Source organism: Falco peregrinus, chromosome 7 (genome assembly GCF_023634155.1).
Source record: "Falco peregrinus isolate bFalPer1 chromosome 7, bFalPer1.pri, whole genome shotgun sequence".
In the NCBI taxonomy this organism is placed as follows: domain Eukaryota; kingdom Metazoa; phylum Chordata; class Aves; order Falconiformes; family Falconidae; genus Falco; species Falco peregrinus.
Window position 1 is genome coordinate 24,572,338 of NC_073727.1, and position 24,272 is coordinate 24,596,609.

Sequence of the window (24,272 nt, forward strand, 5' to 3'; positions counted from 1 at the left end):
CTGGTTTAGATATAATTTAGAAATAAATGCAAGACAATACAGGCCTGACACTGTCAGTAAGACAAAGATCACATGCATTAAAAAATAAAATATTGCATATATCTGAATGTTTGTAGGATTTTTCTCCTTTAACATGAACAATTCAGTACGGCCATTTAACTTCCGGTAAGCCCTACAGCAAGAATGAGTATTACATTCTTTTTCCATAATATTTTTCAGTAAAAAGACCTGCTTTTATTTTATAATCTATAAAGAAGCTGTAGAAATGGCTATGAGTTTTTACTGTTTATTTCCATCACTCATCTATCAGAAATACTAAGTCTGGTCTTCACCGGTTATAAAGGATGCCTGTGAGAATTCCAGGGTATGGATGCTTATGTCCCTCCACAACTGATGAAAAGCAGCTGTGTTGCATCTAAGAATCCTCCTTTATCAAAACTACTATATACTGAAGTTATGGATATTAATTCTTTGAACCATGCAAAAAATACAGCTCTCCCCCTAAAAACAGTTGAGATTTCATTTGTTTGAGTCATCACTAGGCCCACAGTCTTAATGTTTCAAAGCTGAAAGTCTTTATTTTTCCACATGAGACAAGAAGAAAAAACCACCCATTTGAAAATCCACTTTATCCATAATAAAAATGTCCATAACACTATTAAAGCACGAACAGTAGTAAAATTTTCCATCAATTCTGATCAAAGAAGTTTAACAATTCTTACAAAGGGACAGAGGTCAGTATAGCTATATAGCCTGCCTTTATCACTTTCCTACCGCAGTCAGACATCCATGATGCTGGTCAAAATTAAGGCAACACAAATGTACCTGTTCCAAAGAAGTGTTCTAGCTAAGGAGTATCTGGTTTATGGACAAAAATTGGCTAACCGAAGTCTGAAGAGCAAGCAAAACCACAGCACAAGCAAACAGAAAAGTATGTTTACCTTCCTGATTTGATAGCAGATTAACACAAAACCAGACATGGTGGGAGGAGGCATGTAAAGGTTGTTATGAATACCTCCCAGCTGTTACTAGTACAAGACTGCCATAAATTCACTATTAAAGCTCTTCCCCTAAAAGCCATCTACAGGCAACTGAAAGTTTCTCATGCTACCTGTTCCAAGTACTTCCTTCTCAGTAGAAACATTCATCTCAAATTACACTTGTCATTGGTAGTTACATTTCTCCAACATTGAAATTTTTTTTCAAAACTAAGTTTAATACATATCCTGTAAGTATTGCTATCTTTCCTTAAACAAATAACACTTCCTATATTTAAGTACTGAATAATTTTTTTTCAAGTCTCACAGAAAAAAAAAGCCTGCAGATGTATCATTACTTACAAGGCAGTTATCACAAACGCTACTCTCTTTTCTTTTTTGTGGTCATTCATTGTTTCATAAAGAGGTTTAAAATTATTACTTCTCAAACGAAAGCCTATAAAAACATACTGAAAGATATAACATGCTTAAAAAGAGTTTTCTTGGTTTCATAAGTTTTTCTTGTTTCTCTTATGAAGAGCTGAGAAATCAAAATTAGCATTTGAAAGTATTCAGAAGATTGTTTAAACTCATTTAGGTGTCAGATTTCACAGGTGCAATTCTTCATTAAGTAGTGAAACCCTGAAATCAGCCTTGCTAGGCAACCTCTGTTCTTAACCTTAAAAAGTAGAACAGCAAAATTCTGGTTTCCTTACACCTGAAGATACTTTTAGACAAATAATCAACTAAAAGATAGAGCCTAAGATAAGCACAGAAAGAATGCACTGCACATCTGTTCTCCTACCTCACATATATTGAGGGTATCAAGGTTCTGTAACTTCCATTAAAGAAAAAGAACCTTAACTCACACTATTTCACTGTGTAGTCAATTCATCTGCCATTATTATAACTTATGTTAAAGGTTTGTTTTAATTTTTAAAAGCATTAATAAAAAGAGCACATAAAGTGCCCTGCGCTGGGAACACTGGAGCACTGGGATGAAGTGACAGGATTCTTTTTTGCAATAAAGCTAGTAATTCTCCAAATAGAAAACAAAATTATGTTTGCTTCTTGAATGGCCTACAAGGCATACTATTCAAGCAGAGTACTTTTTTCACAGAATTATTAAAATTGCAGTTTAAATTGACTTGTAACAATGTAAGCTTTAGGGAAACATGTATTTTATACCAATTCTGGCTTCTAGTGGACCAGTACTCTCTATTTACTGCTAATTCACAAAAGTGAACATAGCAGTTTGCTGACTAGTGTCTACTCAAAACAGGATGTCTCAAGAAGTACTTTGAAATTAACCACATAAAATGCAATTTCTTACTTGATACATTTTGCAATTATGTACCACATCCCCCAAGATCTTACCACTCAAATAGCAAATTAAAATAATCCCTCAATTTCTATCTCTCCATCAATTAAAAAATAGAAACCAGAGTTTCTGATAAGCACTCAATCTCCAGAATTACAGGAGTATGTTTAATATGAAAGACAGTACAACTACACAATAACAAAAAAAAAATTAGAACCCACACACTCACTAAAGCCACACATTAAACCCTAACTCACTCAGAACCTCACTGTCTAAAGCAAACATGTCTCAAGTAGTCTTGCATTCAAAGCCTCTCCCATTTCATTTAATTCTCACAAATGTAGGAAGATGTTAATTCTAAGTGTTTAGTATTTTGTACCTCAATATAAAACAAACAACTTCATGCTTACAGCTTCTGTAAAATAAATTTAACAGTAATAATATAAATGACAGCTTCAGGGGATGAGAAAAATATATTGCAAGTGGCATTACTACCCATTTCAGATAGTAGTTTCTGAAATATTTACAAAGCTTTTCAACTTACAGGCCTCTAAGAACCATGAGAAAGAGGACACAACTCTTTGTTTGTAAAAACAAAAGAAGTTACATTTTGCAGTGCAATATGGATTCATGTTATCTGTGCAAAGTAAGAATACTAATTATTTTAGAACATCCTGTTCTGAATTATTTTGCTGACCTTGCCAAGTTCATACTTATCTATGCAGAAATCTTTGTGAAAGCCATGGTAATATCAGCAGTAAAAAAAAAATAAATTTAGCAGAGAGAAAAGTAGAATTATTAATCTACTGTGCAACTTTTTTTAAAGTTTACCTGTATTGTTTATCAGTGACAATCCTCAAGCATTAACTCGAGGAGGCAACCGTTTTTACTTTATGGTGCGAGATGATGAATACTGAACAACACTTACACCCCAGATGTCTCCCAAATAAAAACTATCAGTTGCACAAAAGTATACTAGACAGTATTTATTTTGTTTTGTTCCTAGTTTTGGTTTGTAAAAACCTAATTTAGTTCCTTGAATAACTTAAGCCACACTTGGATTATTACATAAATGGTGATTAAAAAATACAAACTTTTCCATGACAGACTAAAATTCTGCAAACAATGACATTTTATATCCCGTACCATGACTAAAATTTGAAGTAGTTATTTATTAGCATGCTAGACCTAAATATAATTAATACTTGATGCACTGTATTTACCATTCTGTAATCCCATCCACAGTTGTTTATGATCCTTTTTTTGCATCTCATTAATGACTTGACTTTTGTGCTTTAAAGCATCTGCTTCTTTTATACAAGCCATAAAATGAGCTTCAATCACATCCTTAGAATGGCAGTGTAGAAGATCCTTTTCTGGAAAATTCTACAAAAAGAAAAGATAAATCAAGAGAAATGAATCTATCACATACCTTAGAAGATTAAGAACAAAGAATAATTTTACTCAGGTTTACATTTATACTGAAGAAGCACACTGGAATCTACTTCTGGAAGAAGGTAACAATCATTCTCTCATTCTGCTGACAAGAAAGGTTTTACAGGGGAAAAACATTTCAGGAAAAACAGAAGTTGAAGAATTTTCTGTGAAACCAGAAATTACTCTAAATCACCCAACCTCAACTTGATATATACATTTAAAAACATCAGCAGATTTATTTAGGCCCTTACATCCAAAATTCAGGAAACAGATTTGTAATATGTTTTCAAGATGATGTTTAACTCTGGCAATGAACAAAAGAAAAGGGGGAGTGTAGAGGAATGAAGCTGGGTTAATTAGCATTGATAATATACAACTGTGGGCTGGCTTCAGGGGCATGTTGGCCAATGTAGATAAGGTGCAGCTGTGGCTGGTTCTGTGAAGAGGTTGGGCAGCCAAGGAAGAGAGAGGAGGAAGAAGCAGAGAGAAGAGAGAACACGTGCCCTGGGTGAAGAGAGACTAGGAGAAGGCAGCAGAGGGACTGGTGTGAAGAGTATGTTGGTATGTGATGGTAAAAGACCTTGTTGCAGCCGGCTAGTTTGGAGAGTGCTGCGACAAGGGAGAAACAAGCAACCACCACTCAACCCCTATTGGCTCTCAATGGCAGTTTAGCACCCATTTCTATACTGGTCTTTGAAAAACATTTCCTCCAAATATCACCATCCACATATATGAACTATGGCATGTATGTCACTTACAAACATTTTTCCTTAAGAGATACAGGAAATCCTTGTCAGCTCCAACTTTACCAAATACATGAGCCTACTACTGACCCATGCGACTTGATTCTATACCCCTTTTATTTGGCACACTGCATTCAGTATTGCGGATGCCATTACCACTCCTCAAGTAACCGTTATCCCCTCAGTAAAAGATAACTACCTTTCCTAATTCATTTATTAAGGAATTATAATTGTAAATCTCATTCAGGTACAGAAAGATTTATTTGGAAATTAACTCATCAGAAGTTCAGCATTGTATAGGTACACAGGGTTGTTCTTTATTTTTTTTATTAACATTTAGTATCACTTGTCATTTTACAGTAATACAGGCATTATCAAAAATTTATTGTCTTTAGTTTTTAAAGGTTTCAAAACTCGCCATGTTTTAGCCCCTTCTTATCCATCCTCTTTTCACAGTTGCTTATGACAGTGCTGAACAGTGGAAACCCCCAGAGCCAAACTAGAGCAGCATCATTCAGTACTCCCTTTCACAACAAGGGCTTGCAATGTATTTTTACACTTTAATTCTCATGTTATTTCACAAGACTACCTCTCCTCTTAACTGATTACAAACTGGCTATTTAAAAAAAGCTTTTGCAAGGGACTGTTCAACCCATTTTGGAAATACAAGTACATGCAACAGGATATTTTTCAAAGGCGTTTACAGTGTAGTTAACATGTCACAGTAGGAGCAATATAATGCTGGAAAACCTCACACCTTCTCTCCTCCACATAAAACCAGGAAAAATAGTGAAGACTGCTTCGAACAACAGGAATTCAAAATATCCAAGAACCACAAACAACAATATGAAAGGGAGTGGGGGATTGCCTTACCTTAAGGAAATTGAGGACAACAATGATAGTTCCCTCCTCATGAAGTTACTGAAAAGAGTGACATTAAATAATGGAATTTTATATAGTGGATTCCTCCTTATGACAGTGAACCCAGACTCTGGAAACTGTGGATCAAAAGGATGAGTATCTTCCAAAAACAGAAGTACAAAGGGAAGAAAAGACTGCTAACATCTCTTCCACTGAAGTATACATGGCTTGGCGTTAAACTCACAAAGGAAGTGCCATTGTTACTTAGGGACTGATACATGTGGAGCTGACTAGAAATCGAAGAGATAAAGCTTGCTTCTCCTATGAGGATGGCCAAGTGTAGAGACATTAAAGAGGACAGATCAGAAAGGAAAGTCCTCCTAGGGCAGACCTCGCTCACTTTCTCCACAAAGCTGAGGGTCTCAGCATAATTGGGCCCAAGATGAATGGAAAATATCACTGGGATTGTTACTTGCCAGCTGACATCTGTCTAGGCCTATAAAATGCTTTTAGAAGTTTAACTTACTTGCTCAAATAAAAAAAGTCAAGTCTAGTAACGAATCCAGATGAAAACAGTTAGAAATAGCATATTTCAAGATTGAGAAAGTTCTTTACATTCAAGAAATCAAAACGAGACACTAGCATCCCTCAAAAGAATACGAAGCAGTGGAATGTACTTAATGCCAAGTAATACAGGAACCTAGACACTGGCTTTCACAGTTAAAAGCTGAAGTTTTAGCTAAGTTTATGAAAACAACAGTTTTGTTACAACAATGTTTTTATTACACATGTCTAAATACTGAACTGCAGGGTCTTTTTTTGGACATTCCTGTCTTTCTAAGGGTAGGGATCTCCCTGACTAACCTTCCTCCAATGAACTTCAAGTTAAAGGGAATATCACTCCTGGGGAATGTGTTCCAGAGAACATACATAGGGTAGTCTGCAGAACAGCAAGGAAGTATTTAAAATTGGTCAAAGCTAGCTAAGCTAGTGAAAAGAACCAAGCCACTGTAGTACAAAGGTGTGGCATAGTTAATTTTCCAAGCTTGTAAGGGATAACACTGTGGAAAACACTCTTACAATCCTCAGTGCTGTCTTACCTTTAGAAGAAAAACACTGACACATTTCTATGCAGTACTGTAAGCAGAAGCTGAAAAACCTAAACATGAAAGTGGTAACTTGAAAAACACAATGCTGCATCTACAAGACGTGTATGAAAGTTTCACCTACATGAGACTACCAATATCCCCACTGATTTACAAAATAGGGCACAGAATAGTGAGTTTTATACTTAAATACAGAACATGTATATTTTTTGTTTTGTTTGTTGGTTGTTTGTTTTTTTTTTTCATTTCTACCAGCCTTCTTTCTACTGGAGGAAAGAGTCAAATGTAACAACTTTATTCAGTTGCCTGAGAAAAGGGACAATTGTTAACAAGCTAGTAGCCATGCCTGGCTATACAACTGTGAGATGTGCAGAAAGTTTTAACAGATTCATAAGCAGCTTTAATTCAGGTACTCTTATTGGCGATGTCTTATTGCCTCCATGTTCTATATTTTTTGCAAGAAAAGTTATTAAGGGTTGACTGATTTTCTTAGAAAGCTCAAGCAACACTGGGTTTGTTGCATACACCAGTAGACACCTGCAGCATAAACTTAGTCATAAAGAAGTACATATCATCGGTACAGACAGGACCACTAAATGACCTCTCACATAAAACTGTTCCAAAACCATCACAGGTAACTTCAATCTAGTTTCATAGCTCTATTCCACCTATGTTTATCTATCAGTTCTACCTCACAAAAATACCTGTTTATACTGTGCCAGTTTAGTTGCATTAGGCTCCACTTACAGAAAATTACAGCAACAATAGAGCTTTAAAAACTGTGTCCCCTGGCACACCTGATCTCCTCTCCTCCAACAGCACTACCCATTTCCACAGCCGTTTGCCACCTCTTATCTACTATACAAAATCTGGAGAGCTGGTTACCAGGCTGAGAACATGAACAGTACCAGGCATGCCGCAGCGTGGCATGCGATAACAGGAAGGGATAGTTACCCCCCTTAAAGCCACACCTGGGTAACAAAAGCAAATTTTCAGACTACAGCTTCTCACAATTCTCAGTCCTTACTACACTTACAAGCTCATCCTTCTAAGACTACTTAAGGCAACTGTATTTCAGCTTTACTAGAGATATACACGCATGTTATTTTACTGCGTATCAGAAGTACAAATTAATAAACTGTTTCTTCAATGCAAACAGAAAGCATGTCTATTATTTGGCCTGCATGCATAACACAAGGAAAATTACAACTACCTGTCAACTTTCAAACTTCTGCTGAACAGAAATAAACTTCTTTCATATTTTTAACATGGAACAAAGAAAACTGATGGGGGAAGAGAAAAGTTAAAATAGATGTGAGACAACTGTTGTTGACTGCATGCTTTGCTAAAAGAAAGGAGAAAGCCATGACAGCAGAAGTTAAACCCCAGAAAAATCGACTACTGTTCAATTAAGCAAAAAAAAAATAAATTATGGCTCTTTGAAGGATTACCACACACAAGTGAAAAGAATAATTCAGGCAGCAATCTCACATCTAAACTATTTAGCTGTAAGAAACTAAGACATGAAAATATCTTCAATATTTTTACATCTTTGATATATTTCAGTTATGTTTTGACTTCAAGGATTAAGAGGGGTTTATTTAAATAAACTTTCAGATTACATCAAAAACAGGAAGAGAGATTAAGCAGGTGCTTAATCCAAGGTGTTATATTTTTAAAAACTAAATTACAGCTTTTAAAATACTGCCATAGCAGTAAATTATTTCTGCTGATCTTTAATATAGACCTTTGAGACAAACTTAAATTAGCTGATCTTTTGGCAAGCAGCAATATAAGGACATTAAAGTCACTTTACATTACTACATAAAATTAAATGCACTGTGGTGCTGCAACTTATTTCTCAAAACGGCTCTACTTTTGGATGGCAACATTCACACACTGCCAACTGTTAATCTTCCAGAGCTCTCAGAAGGTGTAACAATTAAATCATGACATAGAGATGCCCTACAGTTTCTTCAAAACACTCTGGAAGCATCTTCATCCCAGCTCTCTCTGACATTGATCTGACAGAAGCGTGGTAAATACAATGGTTTCAAGAACAGCCCCAACTTCAGATTCATTCAGTCAGTCATTTTAAAAGTTTCAACATGTGAAAATATGTATCATAAGAACGTATGATTCCAGTGCATACTTTCAAAAACAATCAGACTACTCCTGTTAGCAAAACCTTTCCTAAAACATCTTCAAGAAAAGAATTCTTCCAACAAAAACATTCAAAACACGTCTGCTTCCCAGTAGACTTTTTATTTCATGTCACATCTCACACAGTTAAACCAAGCCTATTAACCTAGTCCTTCCCTTTGGATCAGTTTTCCTATTGCATTGTTTCTTTTACAATGAAGAAATTAAGTTTCAAAGTTAAATACCATGATTTCTAGTATTTTGACTTCAGAACATACCTGGGATTATTGTCTCAATGCCTTTTCAGAGTATGAAAGAATCCTGCACCAAGCTAACCCTGCACAAGTACTCTTCTGAGCAAAGATCAGTAGCTATGAAGTCATACCTAATGGTTCTACAATGTGCAATCAAAATAACGTTTCTCCTGTGACTAAGCTATCACAAGACCAAACTCCTTTCCCTCAGTTCTCTAAAGGGGACCCACACGAAGTACAACAGCACTCCCTGACTTCAAGTATTTCTACAGTATCTCATACCCATGCTCATGTCCCTAAAGGGACAAGCATTTCTCATTCTTTCCAACCTTCAGTCAACTCAAGCTGACTGAGTTAAAGACATAGAAAGTTCTCCCCTTCAAGTCATACCATTCACTTATTTACAAAATAATTATGAAGCCTCCTAGCTTCCAAATTTCATGCAATCCCACACTCACTTGTTCTTAACTAAAGGTGTATTTCAATTTTACCTTGAAATGCACTGTGATGCTCCAAGGAAGTGCTGTATTTGATGCATGGAGATCAAACAGCAAACCAATTGGGTAATGCCTAAAAATGAAGAGATATTAAATGAACAAAAAAGCTGTGCATTTAACTCTACATATGGCAGTTAATATACCTGCATTTATATGAAAAAAACTAGCTGTTCAACTCCCACAATTAACATTCATTATTGCCGATTCATAAAAGTTACACAGGCAGGTAGAAATGACTGACAGTTTCTGGCAGAATCAAGTCTACACTTCATATGTTCAGTATCTAAAACAGCGATCTCCAAGCTGTGCCCACAAAACACTGCCAGTTTTGCAACAGCATAGGTAGCTGCCCTATGGAATCCTTCAAAACAGTATTTTTAGTTAAAAAAGCTTGATAACCGTTGGAAGAGCTGGTCTGACAAACTTATACATGCTTTTAGGTACTGTAATGCCACAGGTTCATACCACACTGACCCTTAACATCTCCTCCCTCTCCCACCTGCCTGATGTCACTGTGGAGAGTTAAGTAGTCAGGTAAAACAAGGACATGCCTGTAAAAGGACTGAAAGAGGATGGATCAAGATGAACTCTGTAACTCTACTATCAAATTAAGAAGGGGGGGGGCGGGAATATAGGACTTTTGTATTTCAGTGGCATTCTAGGTTGAAGACGTCAAACAGAGAAGCTGCTTCCTCCAAATATTCATTTCTGCCTTATAACTTTGTCTCCTTTAAATTTACTAGAAGATACTGCCTCTAGCAATATAAGGAATATATATCACAGAACAATACTTCCACAGGCACTGTAAAGAGGTCTTTTTCTGCAATTTTCTCACAAGCAGACACTAGCAAGATTTTTGATAGGGTGGATTTTGGTTTGTTTTGAGTTTATTTTTTGGTTTTTTGTTTTGGGTTTGTTTGGTTTTTTTTGCATTCAGCATACCAACTCCATTCTTTTATCTTTCAAAATTCGTAACTGAAAGAGCCTTACTCACTTCTCATCCTATGGAGAGATAAACACACACTTAACTGTAAACTCAGTAGCATCACTGAATTAAATGGGACTGACCACAGGACACAGAGCCAAGCACATACATAAAAGTTTTGAAAGTCCAGACTTTTAAAAACCACCTGTGCCAAGCCAATTTCCTGACTTGCTACACTTTCACACAACAGTGCTTTAGCACCCTCTATGGGTGAGCTAACCCCAAAGCTAAAGACAAAGTCACCGCAATAGCAAAATAAAACCCCCCAAAATAGTACTACGATTCTTGAATTTACCTATTGCACTGGTAACTTCTTTAAAGAAAGAATAGAGGGAAATGTCAAGAAAGTATCTAGATCTGTGTTTTCCTGACAAAAGGGAATGAAGAATACAGCTAACGCATATCCATATACGCTCAAGTTTTTACCACCAAGACTTATTACTACTAACTGCCAATCACGCCTTCAGTTCTTCCACAGAGATTCAGCAAGAGTTCCATGAAAGAGTGGGTTTTCAGGTGAGCTAAGTAACAAAGAGACAAGGTGAGAAGAAAAAGAGGACTTGTCAATGCACGTGGAATAAAAAAATCCCAACATTCCCTCACTCCACTCTTAAGTGTGTATCTACCTTGTACTATGAGCCAGTATTCCCCCATTAAAATCTTGCTTCCAGTGTCACTGCTGCAATACTGTTCCTGAACTTATTTGAAAAAGAGGTACTGCAATTAAAGAAATATACAAATGCTCCCTGGAACCTACAGTAACCAGGAGAATTAAAAAAAAAAAAAAATCAAACCCCCAAGAAAGCCTTTAAAGAGTTGCCCCCCTCAAAAAAAGAAAAAAAAAAGAAAAAAAGAGAAAAACACAACAAAGCCAAGGGAAATGTCCAGATACCAGAAAGGTATCATTTCGAGAAATATTATTGTATTGCTGAAATCAAATTAGAGTGGGAGCCAAGAACAGGCAGACTGTGCAGAACTCAAAGGAAACAATGGGAAAAATACCAAAGAGAAATCTCTAAGAGCCCACAAATCTTTTTTTTAAAGTTGCTAGAACAATGACCGGTTCTGGAAAGTCTTAAATCTATAGAAATGTAACAGCACCTTGACTTCCAGCCACTGTCAATTTATGATTGCTTTTATTGTTATACAGAAGGTGGTTTCAGAGTATGACAGAATTCCTGAAAAACACCACATTAAGTACTTCAAAAGTGACGGATGGACAGTAAGGAAAATTAATTATTACTCCTCTAGCAATTTCTTCTGAACCCAGGACAGAAAATGACAGCGCGAGTTGGTAGGTTGTTTCCAGACCAGAATAATTTACTGTGGTAATTCAGTAATTCACTGTGACATGAACTGATAAAACCAAGACCAAAAAAATCCTATGTTCTAGAAGTATCTGAGCTACTAAGTATATCAAGTGGCCAAAATCTAGCATTTAGGTATTTCTATGAACAAATGTCTCATTAAGGGAAATCTTGGCTGCATCAAAAAATAGTCTCACCTTTTCCTTTAGTATTAATTAAGAAATAATTTTTTCTTAGATCTTTTAAGGAAACTCTAGCATTTTCCAACAACGTCAGATATGTCTGATCAAATGGTGCTTTGACCTGCTGAGATTTGCTGCTTGTTAAGAAGCTGCAGACAGACTGGCGAGGTTTCTCCTGTGCTTAGTTTATTAGCCCTTACTGTTTAACCACACTGGCACAAATCCTAAGAACTGCGAGGGAACACTTGAGTGTTACCAAGAATGACTGTACAGTTCCAGGGGCAAGGTGGCATCTCCACAATTTTGCCATTGAAGGAGAAAGGCTCAGAGGCATGAATGCTGGTCAATAACTGCAGGTCAATAACTGGTTGTGACAATAAGGACTTGGCTTTTACAGTCACAGGACACTCTTCGGGGATAAAGGACTGCTAGGGAGAGATGGAATCCACCTAGGCAGGACAAAAGTATTCACCTTCAAGTTGGCCAGCCTGGTGAGGAAAGCTTTAGACCATAAACAGGGGTGTGAATAAAATCCCACAGACCAGCAGAAATTAATGGACACAGGTGGAAAGCAAGTGGTGAAAGGTGACAGCTACAAGGGAGATAGCAAAATCATAAAAATAGGATAGAAGCGAGTCTGACACAACTGTATCTACATAAAAGTACACAGCCTGAGGAACAAGCAGGAGAAACTAGAGCTCCACATGCAGTGACATAACTGACAGTATTGGGCTACCTGAGACACAGTGTTATGGATGGATGGACACAAGCTGCTCAGGAAAGACAGGCAGAGCAGATGAGGGCAAGAGAGTTGTCTTTCATGTCATGGAGTAGCTTAGATGTGTGAAACTTAATGGGACAGACAACAGGTTGTTTGAGACCCTGTGCTTCAGGATCAGAGAGACTAATAAGAGCAACATCATGGCGAGTTTGTTACAGATCATGCAATCCAGGTGAGGAAGTAAAGTCTTCTTCAAACAGCTGAAGAAGTTTCTGCATCTCAGACCCTGATTCTTGTTAATCTGTGACATCTGCTGGAAAAGCAACACAAGTAGTCAACATTTCTTGATACAGGACCAGAGCTGGCCTGCAGGTGAATCCATTACTTACTAACAAGACAAAATAGTTCTGGATGTGATAATCAGCAGCAGCTTTGACTGTAGTGACCATGAAAAGCCAGAGTTCAAGATCCTGGAGAGGCTGATAGAGCAGAGTAAGAAGAATACAGACCTTTGACTTCACTCACCACTTCCCTCCCGGTGCCCCTTGCACAATTCACTCTCGGCCACCTCAGAAGCACCACTGGACAGAGCTTTTAGTCCCTCACCTGCAGCCAGAGCACTGAACCTATCCTGTAGTTACAGAAACGCAAATGGAGAAGGAGCCTTCCTCCTGTTGCCACAAGTCACAAGCTTCCAGCCCTTCCATCATCTTAGGAGACTGTTTGCCAATCCAATAATCACAGACTCTGCCTGCATCTCCTTCAATGTAGCTGTAAGTTTAGGTTCCTGCAGGGTCTCCTGAGAAGATCTGATCCATTTCCTTTTGTAGTCTCTGATGCTGCACAGTCTGATAATTTCTTCCTGCAGCTCCTTACCCCTTACCTTGGTGACATAGACCTGCTCCCAGTACACATCACCTACAGGCAAAAAGACCATCTTCCCCTGCTCCAACAAGCTCAGTGGGAGGCCCCGGACCCCTGCAAGTCCAGACCTGGAGAACTTCATCCTCCTTCAGGACCCTGACCTGAGTGCTGCAGACTGTGAAATTGAAACTACATTTCAGATTTCCTCCTGTTTTCCAGTGAGATTTTGAACAGCTGCAGCTGAAAAGAGAGACACTACATCCCAACCAGGTATGAAACCACACACACTGTAAGCAATGTGACCTCACAGTGCAAAGTAAATAATTAGAATAAACAATATTATTAGTAAGTTCTATTTGATTCTGAATGTGGAAGTTATACTTAAAAAGATTAAGCATTAATGCTCACTATTCTTTCTCTACAAACTACTAGCTCAATCTAATTCTCAGTTCTGGTATTTGGGTCTGCCCTGCAACAAGCTTCAGCTATTCAGAGTATTATCATTCTCCTAAAACAATGGTTTGCTGATAGCGGTTTCCTTAGAAAAGCAATTATACTGAAACTGGTGAAGCTCTTCCTGGTAGAATACGCTTAGGCTTTCTGAAAGATCAGAGTCTTAATTAGCAGACCATAATTACACTATTCATTTTCATTTCAATGTTCTATGAGTTTACTAACTCTTCACTTAGAATTATAATTCTAATTTTTACTCTATACTTTTATTCTATAATATAGGTTGGGGTTTTTTAAATTCCAGCTTCAACATCATGGTATTTGAAAACTTACAAAAAATACAGATCTCATTTTGGTTGAAGTAAAGAGCCTCTCCTTCCTTTCTTGTTACAACTTCAGTGAAAACTTACAAAGTTTCCCCCCATGATCTACCTAAGATAATGAACACACTGGTACCTTGTTTATTTGGATGGTATCCATGACTCAAGGTCACCATGGCACACCAAGAAACCCTGGTGTGTATTTCTTGAAACCAAGAAATCATTGTTAAATTTCATGTAATTTAACTAAGATGCCTAAAGCTGGGTTTGCCAAGCAGTTTTGAAAAAGTGAAAAAAGCTAGTTCTTATGCTTTTCTATTTACATGTTTTTAAGGTTTACACTAGGTTGGTCTCAAAGAAACAAGAGTAGAAGATATCTACTGCATCACGAAGTCTAAAGAGATTCTATGATGTGATGCTCACATCACAAAACAATCCAGGTGCAAGAAGCTAAACCAGCCACCGTAAGTCTTCTTTCCTATTATGATACAGGAAAAGAGATACAAAATCTCTTCAACATTCAAAATACTAAATACTTTATGGAGAGCCTATGTTATCTATGCAGAGCTAGCAAACACTGCAGCTCTATCTTTATGGCAGAAATGGAAAGAAACAAATCTTATGAACAGTACTTATGAATGAAAACTAATAAATGAAACAATGTCAGTCTTATTCCCCAACCTTGGGGGGGACAGGATGGAAGATACTTTAATAGACCATATGACAGAACAAACCCAGAATCAACATCAATCAGTTCAGTAAAGTTGAACTAACTGAATTCAACAAGAGCCTGTGCATCAATATTAGATTATCTGTTTTACAGTGCAAGCACATATCACACCAGTAAGAAGTGAAGGCTACGCACTTATCTTTAAGCATATATTTTACTTGCATTCAGACTCTAGAAATAATACTTCCTATCTGTGTTATTAGGCATCCTTTAAGAAAGTAGGATAACCTAAACGAAAATTTATTTAATGATTCTACTGCAAGAAACTACAGTAAAGCCAAAGCCACAGGTATTTTGTATTACAGTAAACTAGAACAAAACCAACAGATGCAGCACAATCTCTGCCATATACATATAGTAAGTACAAGCAGAATAGTCAAAAATACATTCAACATTAAACCTTCTGATTTTCCTCAACATGCTTTTCTTACTCTCCTCCTCTTTTGCCATCTTTGAAATCCAATGGAGTGACTGGTTTAGGAAAAGTACTGACAACATGCTGAACTTGGTAACTCTTTACACAATAAACTAAGTAAAGGTACAAAGTTAAATAAACTCACCATTTCAGTGGTGTACCTTCATATTCAAACCATATTTCACTAACTTCCTCTTGTCTCATAACTTTCTGAAAGTGTTTCTTTACTTTGTCTGTTACCAGTGTCAAGTAGCTTATCCTTGGCAAAAGCAGCTGAAAAAAAATATTACAGAAGCTTTAAATATTCATAAAATTTACTATATTAATAAAAATCTGTAACAAGTATGCATTTTCATAACCAAAATTCAGTCAGCATTCTCCACACACACACACCCCAAACGTCAGATGTCTGTTAGACAGTTTACTTATTAAAGGTCAATGAAAGGCTATAAAATTATGCTCTCAGAAGATGTATAATAGTAGCATCCAATACAATAACCGACAAAAAAATAGTAAAAAAGTTCTTGATTCTTTTGATGTGGTGCTAGGGAGAAGAGTGGAATTTAATTTCTGCTTTTCTGTATTTAAGCAGGCCAAAGAGCATTTTAAACAATTTTTATATGACCAGATAGGAACATGTTCTAAGTTCTTATTGAATATAATGAGCAACTGTGTAACAGCTATTATTTCAAAATAGAAATTCCTACAAAATTTAAAAAAAAAAAAAAAAAAAAGAGTGAAAACTAGCTGCTTAAAGGTTTGGTTTCCAAGTATGTTTTGTATTACCAATAGCCGGCAATTTCCATTTTCTTTGCACTGGGTTTGCCAATTCAAAATCAGAAAGAAAACCATCAATATTTTATCAGTTGAAAGAAGAAACCTTCTTACAGCTTTCTGATACACTAACTTTTTTTCCTCAAGTGTAATGTTGTGCACTATCCAAAACAGAATGCTGTGTTATTTTTATTTGCAACCCCCTCCCCACCGCTCCCCCCTTTTTTTTTTTAAGTCTCATGTCTAGTAAGAGTGGTTAAGCAGACTGCATCAATCAGACTGATTACTGTATAGCACATTTACTTACGATTTATCAGTCTGTAAGCTTTAACAAACAATGCCTTTCGGTATTCCCAATGAGGAAAGTTTAACATCCCTGTAAACTAACATTTAGCTTTGGAGCCCATTTTAAATGAATGGTATTCATCCTGTAAAGTTAATTTAATTTCCTAATTATTAATAGATGGGTCTAAGGAATAAATAGAAATAAATTGCATTTCTCATATTTAGAGAAACATTTGTTTTCCAGTGTTCCTCACAACCAGTGCTGTTTCTTAAAAAGTTTTCTTTATAGTATATGGATAATGCTAGGCCTTAAGTGAATGTCTATGGCACAGACATCCAAAACTATGTAAGGACATATTAGAAAAACTTGATCTCTGCTGCAACATTCTTCCAGAATCTCTCCAACGATTAGACCACACTTTGATCTATAAATTAGATATTTTGGCCATTATACTAGAATTTATTTACAAATACCAGATTCACAAAGAAGTAAGGAGAGTAAATCAAGAGCAAGTTCTTATGAAGGAGAATGGATTTGTCTTTTTGATAATGCTGCATTAGGTTACTAATCTGCATACATCTGTGAAACAACTAAATTTTAGGATTTATATAAAACTACAAGATTATCAAGACTCACCACTACCACAGTCATCAAGTCAGTTAACACTATCTTTTGTGTACCATATGGTTTTCTTTTTCCATCTGTTGCTCTTATTACCATCATCATATTGTTTCTACCTTCTTTCATAGGAGTCCAATCCAGCAAGGTAATTAAAAACAGCCTTCAGTTTTAAAATGTGAACAATCTCAAATTCGATGAAGTCATGTACACGCTCAAGTCATAATTGTCTGGTACCTCAATGACTTGAATGACAATATAATCTTACCCTTTTTAACATAATTCCACATATCTACACTGATTGTTCTTGAGACAATATAGTCTAGGCTATTCCAATCAACCCCAAATATTTTGGTAACAATTCCATATTATTTCTGTGTGATATTCACAGTTAAAATTAATGCTGGTATATTCTGCTATGAGACCTATCTGGACTGCTACAAAAGCCAGTTTTCAGCATGCTGCATGTGGCACAGCCCTGCAGGAACTGATAAATACATTAGTGTTATTGATTGCAACAGTTTGACATAACCCTTTAAACTGCATAACTAACTTCTCCTGTAAAATACTTCAGTTTGTAGTGTAGAAGAACAACACAGTTTCTATTTCAACACAATTCGAGATCAGAGACTATAACCAAGCAGCAAGTAACTGAATTTAACAGAATGCGGTCAGCACTCCCAATGGGCCTCTGGAGTACAAAACCTAACAGTTAAATCAGGTTAACAGGGACTGCCTGTTTTTCAGAGATGCTGGGCATCTGCAGCACCTACTGAACTTTTTTTTTTTCAGTCTTCCCACCTCTTGTACCTTGCTACAGTCTTTCCCTTCCATGGGAGACATGAAAGGATCCAATGTATTACTTTTCTAGCTTTAATTATTCTAGAGATTTACAATTATACTAAACCTGTTAAGTGAGACTTTTAAAAGCATAGTTTAAAGACATTTTCATTTTGTTACCCCTTTTAATATCCCTTCTCCACCAGTTGCCTGCACTCTGTTAAAGATACCAGTTAACATAAAACATTTTTACTCAAAAAATCTTGTAATTTTTAAAAGCTATTACTGAGTATAGGTACTCAAAAATACTTAGAAAAAAGCGCTTAATGTATTTAACTATATGCTGGGCTTTAGTCAATCTCTCTGACAGCAGAATCATGTTAATTGTTTTATAGAGGCCTCTATGTGCAAACCACAATTCTACACAGCAATCCACCTTCTAGACTATTAGACACTCACAAGCTTCGCCAAGACTTCAGCGATGTGGCAAGGAGCCTTCACAAAGCCGTGTCCACCAGAATGTCACCTCTCCCACAAACACTTTTGCTGCTGACTCCTAAACCAGTCCACGCAGCCAACGAGGCTATACCCTTTCAGCCTTTGATTACCCTACAGCAATACTTCTGGATGCTGGGAATGAAGAGCCCTTGGGTTAGGGCTGTAATACCCAATTAAGAAAAAAACCCCACATGATCATATAAGATATACCAACCGAAGTTAAACACACCCCACTAGGTGAGATTTGCACAATTACCTTTCTTTTTTTGGACAAATAACCTTCTATCAGCAGGCTATGTGCTAACGGTTAGAACATTGCTATGAAAATCAAACACGCCCAACAACGCAAGTAATGTAACAACCTGAATGCAACCTGAATGTAGGACTGATAGATCAGTACACAATATGCTAAAATTACATATAATAAATTAAATGGCCTAGAGTACTTCACGGGCAAATATGCAGACAAGGTAGTATCAATGTTTGTAATGATTAGACTGAGCATGCATTTAGCATAGATTCAATATTTTCTCTTACACTATTTAAACTTAGAATTAACTAATACTAAAGTGCATGATATAGCATATAAGGAATTAAACAGAAGAGGATTCCAGTTTTGATTCAAGTTCTATGGCAACTGGCTCAGTCATGCTGCTCAGCAAAAGAAACCTGAATGAAAAACCCTGCTTTCATTTGAGCTTTGTGGCTCAGAAGGAGCCACGTCCGTCTTGTCCCCTAGAAAGGATGGGCTTGTAAGAAGATTCAAGAGAAGTCTAAAGAGGTCAGCGGGTGAATTTTAAGTGTCAAGACTGAGAAGGATTCCTGATATGTTAAGTGAAGCTGGGAGCCTTTCCTTCCAGCAATCGGTTGCATAAGTTTTCTCCCACTCAGCATACAAACAAAAAGCTGGCATAAACTCCCTCAAAGTAGTCAGACTATATGGTATAAACGCAAGTTTACAACCCACTGGGATCAAATTGCCCATTGCAACAGTAATGAAGACATCACAAACAAATTGCACAGCACTAACAATTAAAAAAATAACATTTAAGAACATGAAAAAAACCTTGAAATTCATATTCACATCTGAATTCTTAAGTCAATGGCCATACCAAATGTAATTATTTAATCCTTAAAAATAAACGGGTACTAGTTCTTCATTAAAAACAAGACACAACAATAATTAACTGCCTTTGATATGATTTCTAGCCTTAGCTTTGAAAGACATTGTGAAAAACATGTACACAATTTACATATGCTCAGCTTAAGCCAGAACAGCTATACAAAACTGATGCGGTGGAGCAAACTAGTAAGATTAGGAGTTCTCCTCATTAAATTAAGAAAACAAAAGTGAATCTCCAGACACATTAGCAGGCAGGATAAATCCTAGTAGGCTAGAACATGCCATCCCCAAAATTACAGAAACTGCAACACCTTCCTTTTGCATATTGTACATTGCTACAGTATTTAATCACAATAACCAGGAATGCTTTCTGTAGAGGTTAAATGAAATGCAAGCAGCTCTTAATGCCTAAGGAAACGCTTGGCATTATCTTTGTCTAGAAAGAGTATCTCTCCAGCTATCTCCACAGGTTTTGTTGCAGAACAAAACTCCACTTTACATGCAAAACAGATTACAAACCAGAAAAAATTCTAAATTTAACAGGAACTGGACTGGTCTGATCACCAATGTACCCAGGATGAAGAAACAAAGCATCCTAACATGGAATAGCTTCACATACGGTCATCTCAATAGAACAACCTGACACGGAGGAAGCTTAAAAGAATGGCCCAGTCAAGCCTAGTCCCTTGGGCTGAGTATCATACCAACGACTGCCTTCTGCTACAACTTTGTTCTTTACATCTGATAAATCTCAGCCAGTGAGTACTCTGCTTCCTATACACATTTTATTTCTAATTGTTTGCATCAAAAGGCAGACAATACACCATTTAAAAATAAAAATCATAATTTTAGGACTAGAGAAAAATCAGTTCAGCCACAAAGGTAGTTCAACCTTACTGGTCCTAATTATGCTTCCAATTCCAAACACAAGCAACTGTAGGAAACACTCCAAAAAACCCAATGTATCCATTTCCAGTGTAACTCTGCAGAAACCTACTTGGTTTGACTACAGGACAGTGCTTTACTTGAGAAGCTTAGTCTTGATGTCACTACTCTTTCCAAAAGATAGACAAGCTCATCTTAAATTAGTTCTGCTACCCCCACGCAGTGCCATAATGCAATACGCACCTACACCACTCCTGTGCTGTGCTAATACATCTAACAAACAAGGGTCTCCTATCACACCACTTGCAACAAACTGAAATCCATCACATGGATTCTAGGTTGCTTTTCTAACCCCGCACCCTCCAGGTCTATCTTCCTTCATCTTCATAAAGCAAGTTCCTCAGAGCAAAAGCATTTTTTCCCCTCTTAACGATGCCAGTATTTCCTTCCCATGCAGCCCTCCCATTTACAGAGGGCAGTCTGGAATACAGAGGTTGTATCTATATTAGCAACTAGTGAGGTGTGAGGAGACATGTAAAGCTGAACAGCTTGTGTCACAGACTGGGAATGTTCATGACACTTTTTTACTACAATTTTAGTTCACTTTTTTCACTTCAGTTTAGCTCCAGTTTGATCCCATACACTATACCCGTTAGCAGCTGAAGCACATCTACTTCAGCTTCACATGAAAATGATTCAGCTTGTGGGCTACAAGACCACTGTGTGATGCAAACCTGGGCACATAAGTGGGAAGGATGAAGACTTGCTTCAAAAATGCATTATAGATCTAAACAAAAACATTAACACAGATGCACTTTGAAACCACAAGAACTAAACCACGATTTAAATTTTGATATTCTACCTTTTACTATTATAAAACCTTGGTCCCTTCAAGAAGCAAAGCTATGTTATCAGCTCCAACATGACCTGAAAAAGGAAGCTAAAATTTTAGAATTGCAATTTCTGAATAACCAGATTTTGCAGAAATAGAGAACTAAGCCTTGAGAATTTCTGTGTACATTTTAAGCAGAATAAATAAAAGAAACGCTACCAGCTTAAAACTAACTCCTTGGCTTAGAAAGTTGGCCACAGCATGAAGATAACATGCTTTTGACACCGATTGTTAAACAGATCAAGACTGCATTTCTCCATACTTAAAATCATACCTTTCATGTAACTTTTAAAATGTTTTTATATATAAGAATTAAAATATATATGTATACATAATACAAAGTCTGAGACTTTTAGATGCTCAGAAGCATTTGGCAATAGGTCGACCACATGAAGTAGAAATACTTCTGTTTTACCAGTGGTGAAACTAAAACACAGAAAGATGAGCACTGCCATCACTGCACAAAAAACATTGATGGTTTATTAGGTTTCAGAAACACACTCAATGCACATGTAAATCAAAAACTGATGACATAAAGATACTGTTAAACACAGGAAAAATTATTTCTGCCCAGTAATATTTTCTAAAAGAGTAGAATAGGATATGACAACACTTAAGATTTCCACATAAAAACTCATAACACAAGATTTTCCTACCAATTACTTGTGACATTTCAAATTTAAGTTTCACTGAATCAGCAAACATTCTCTATCAAGCCAATGTCTACCAGATGCTGAGAGAACGAAAACTGCTAGGTAGACTACAAACAAATACCACATAATTACAAAAGGCACTTCCAGTTTACAACTCAAATACAGCCATCACTCATTTTTATCATCAACTAGCAATCCAGTTCAGGCACTGTACTGTTAAGACATTATAGCTGCTTTTCCTACGTCTGAGCTAGATCTCTCAACACTGCTAGCATTTAAAGAAAAGAAAACTAGCTGAAGTAATCCATGAGCAGAAATACCAAAGCCAGCGTTTGTTACAAGTTTGTGTTGCACAGGTGACTGATCCTCGTGTTTAAGATTACACAAAGCTCTGACTGAAGTTACTTCTGTAGTAAAGTAACATAAAAAATATCTCTTCTTCTGGTCATCATCCAAGAACATACAAAGTCACATAGACCCACCCCCTCTTACCTACTTGTTGACTTTTTCATCATTTTTTAAATATCATAATTATTCATTATAAGTTTCACTGGTGAAAGAAGCTTAAAGTTTTGAACCACTGTGAAAAGAGACAAATCACACAGTATGGCCATACGGTTTACTTTCATAAGGTACCAGGAATAAGAAGAAAAAAATTAGGGTGGTTATTTTTGTTTCCTCAACATTGTAGCACACATGTAAGAATGAAGGAAACTTAACTATGACATTGGACTACCTGTGACTACCCTCATTATACTCACATAGTAAGGTTCAGCTTCCCTTTCAGTTACCTCATCCTGATACAGAGTGAAACAGGTTGGTATTCGTCCAAACCACACATCTCGAAGTACATCTTTGTCATCTGTCATTCTTCCAATGAATAGTGAAGCACATGTAGATCTGTTTACTTCTTCAACTAGAACTGCAATCCCGCTCCCCCCAAAAAGAAACAAGTCAGCAGGACTGCAAATAAAGCACATCTTGTTAAAGGTCATCGTGACTATGCTCCCACAAGCATTAAACGCACCGGTCTGCACAGAGAACGGCATGAGTTAATGCCTCCGCGTTAACGCTTTCCCAACTACAACACAGGGTGGGATGGCGAATAAACGAGCGTTTCCTAAGCCCGCATCACGCCCCAGCCGCAGAGGCAAAGACACCTTTCCCGCTACCGCCCTGCGGCCGCCCCGCAGCTCCCACACCCCTGCGAGGCCCCGGCTTCACCGCGGACCAGCGGCCCCGGACCCAGGGGGAGCCGGCAGAGCCAGCGCCCGCAGCCGAGCGGGACACGCAGCGGTGGGGACGACGAAGCGAGCGGGTCTCCCGCCGGCGGGGCCGCAGGCCGGCCCGGGGAGCTCACCGAGGCCTCAGGACGGGGCCCAGCATCGCCATCGCCCGCCGCCGCGCCGAGACCCGGGGGCCCCCGCCAGCATGCTCAAGGCGGAGGCCGCCCCCCGCGCCCGCGGCAACGGCCCGGCCAGGCCAGGCCCCGCGGTGGCTGCCCGTCTGCCCGTCTCCCTCCCCAGCGGCCGCCCGAGGTGAATCAGCAGCGCACGGCACGGGGCCGAGCCGAGGAGCACCGCGGCGGCAACCCCCGGCGTGCTCTCCCCAGGCAACGGCAAGGCCGGGGGGCGGGCCGCGGCGGCCCCGCCCCAGCCTCAGCCTCAGCCCCGGCCCCGGCCCCAACCCCAACCCCGGTCCCGGCCCGCCGGGGGCGAGCGGCGTCCCGGCCCCGGGCAGCAACGCCGCCGCGGGGGGCGGGAGCCGGCGGGGGAGAAGGAACAGCCGGTACCTCAGTCGCGACCCGCGCCACCTGCCCGCAAGCGGAGCGTGCGGCGCGCCAGGCAGGAACTGAACCGCGGCCCCGCCCCGCCGTGGCCCCGCCCCTCGCGCACGCGCGGTCCGCCGCACAGCTTCCGCCCGGCTCCCGGCGGGCGGTTCCCGGTGCGCCCGCCCCCAGCCGGCGCCGGAAGCCGGAAGCGGGGCGGGGGGGGTGGAGAAGGGCCGGCGGGGGTGGGCTGGGCTGGAGGTCTGCGGGTGGGAAGGGGGCGGAGGGCCTGTGGCTGGGCCCCTCAGGCTGCGGCTCTGCGGCAGCGTGGGTGCCGGGAGGGCGGCGGGAGGGAGTCAGTCCGTCCCGCAGCTGCCCCGCTGCGGGGATGCGGCCGCCCGAGCACCCTGCGTGCGCCGTGGGAGCTGCAGCGGCAGGGCCGGAGGCGGGGGTCGCTGGGCTGCCCGTGTGACCGGCCCTGGGCTCGGGCCCGCTCCTGAGGCGTCGGCGGAGCCGCTCAGGCGATAGGCCGCGCTTCTGCCGGCGCGCGGGAGCCCGTGAGCGTTAGTGCCGAAAGCCTTGGGTGCTCACGGGGTTAAGCGCTCTTCCGAGTATTTTGAGCACAATCTAACCGCTTAAGGTCTCTCTTCTCTCTTACCCGACTGTTCTCTTTCCCTGTT

General features: G+C 39.0%; 1 protein-coding gene across 6 annotated transcripts in view; it reads right to left on the reverse strand.

Moving 5' to 3' along the window:
* Positions 1–23,709, reverse strand: part of ATG5 (autophagy related 5) — an 83,646-nt gene extending 59,937 nt beyond the window's left edge. The window contains exons 1-5 of one of the 6 annotated variants that reach the window (XM_055811314.1): positions 23,617–23,709; positions 22,586–22,746; positions 15,461–15,588; positions 9,333–9,411; positions 3,522–3,684 (exon numbers count right to left, since the gene is read on the reverse strand). In XM_055811314.1, coding sequence (XP_055667289.1) covers positions 3,522–3,684; positions 9,333–9,411; positions 15,461–15,588; positions 22,586–22,693 — 478 coding nt within the window. In that variant the 5' untranslated portion in view covers positions 22,694–22,746; positions 23,617–23,709. Of the gene's footprint in view, positions 1–3,521; positions 3,685–9,332; positions 9,412–15,460; positions 15,589–22,585; positions 22,758–23,184; positions 23,355–23,616 lie in introns of those variants that run through there. The other 5 variants (XM_055811315.1, XM_055811317.1, XM_055811316.1 and 2 more) reach the window with 5 other exon arrangements.
* Positions 23,710–24,272: the final 563 nt, after the last annotated feature.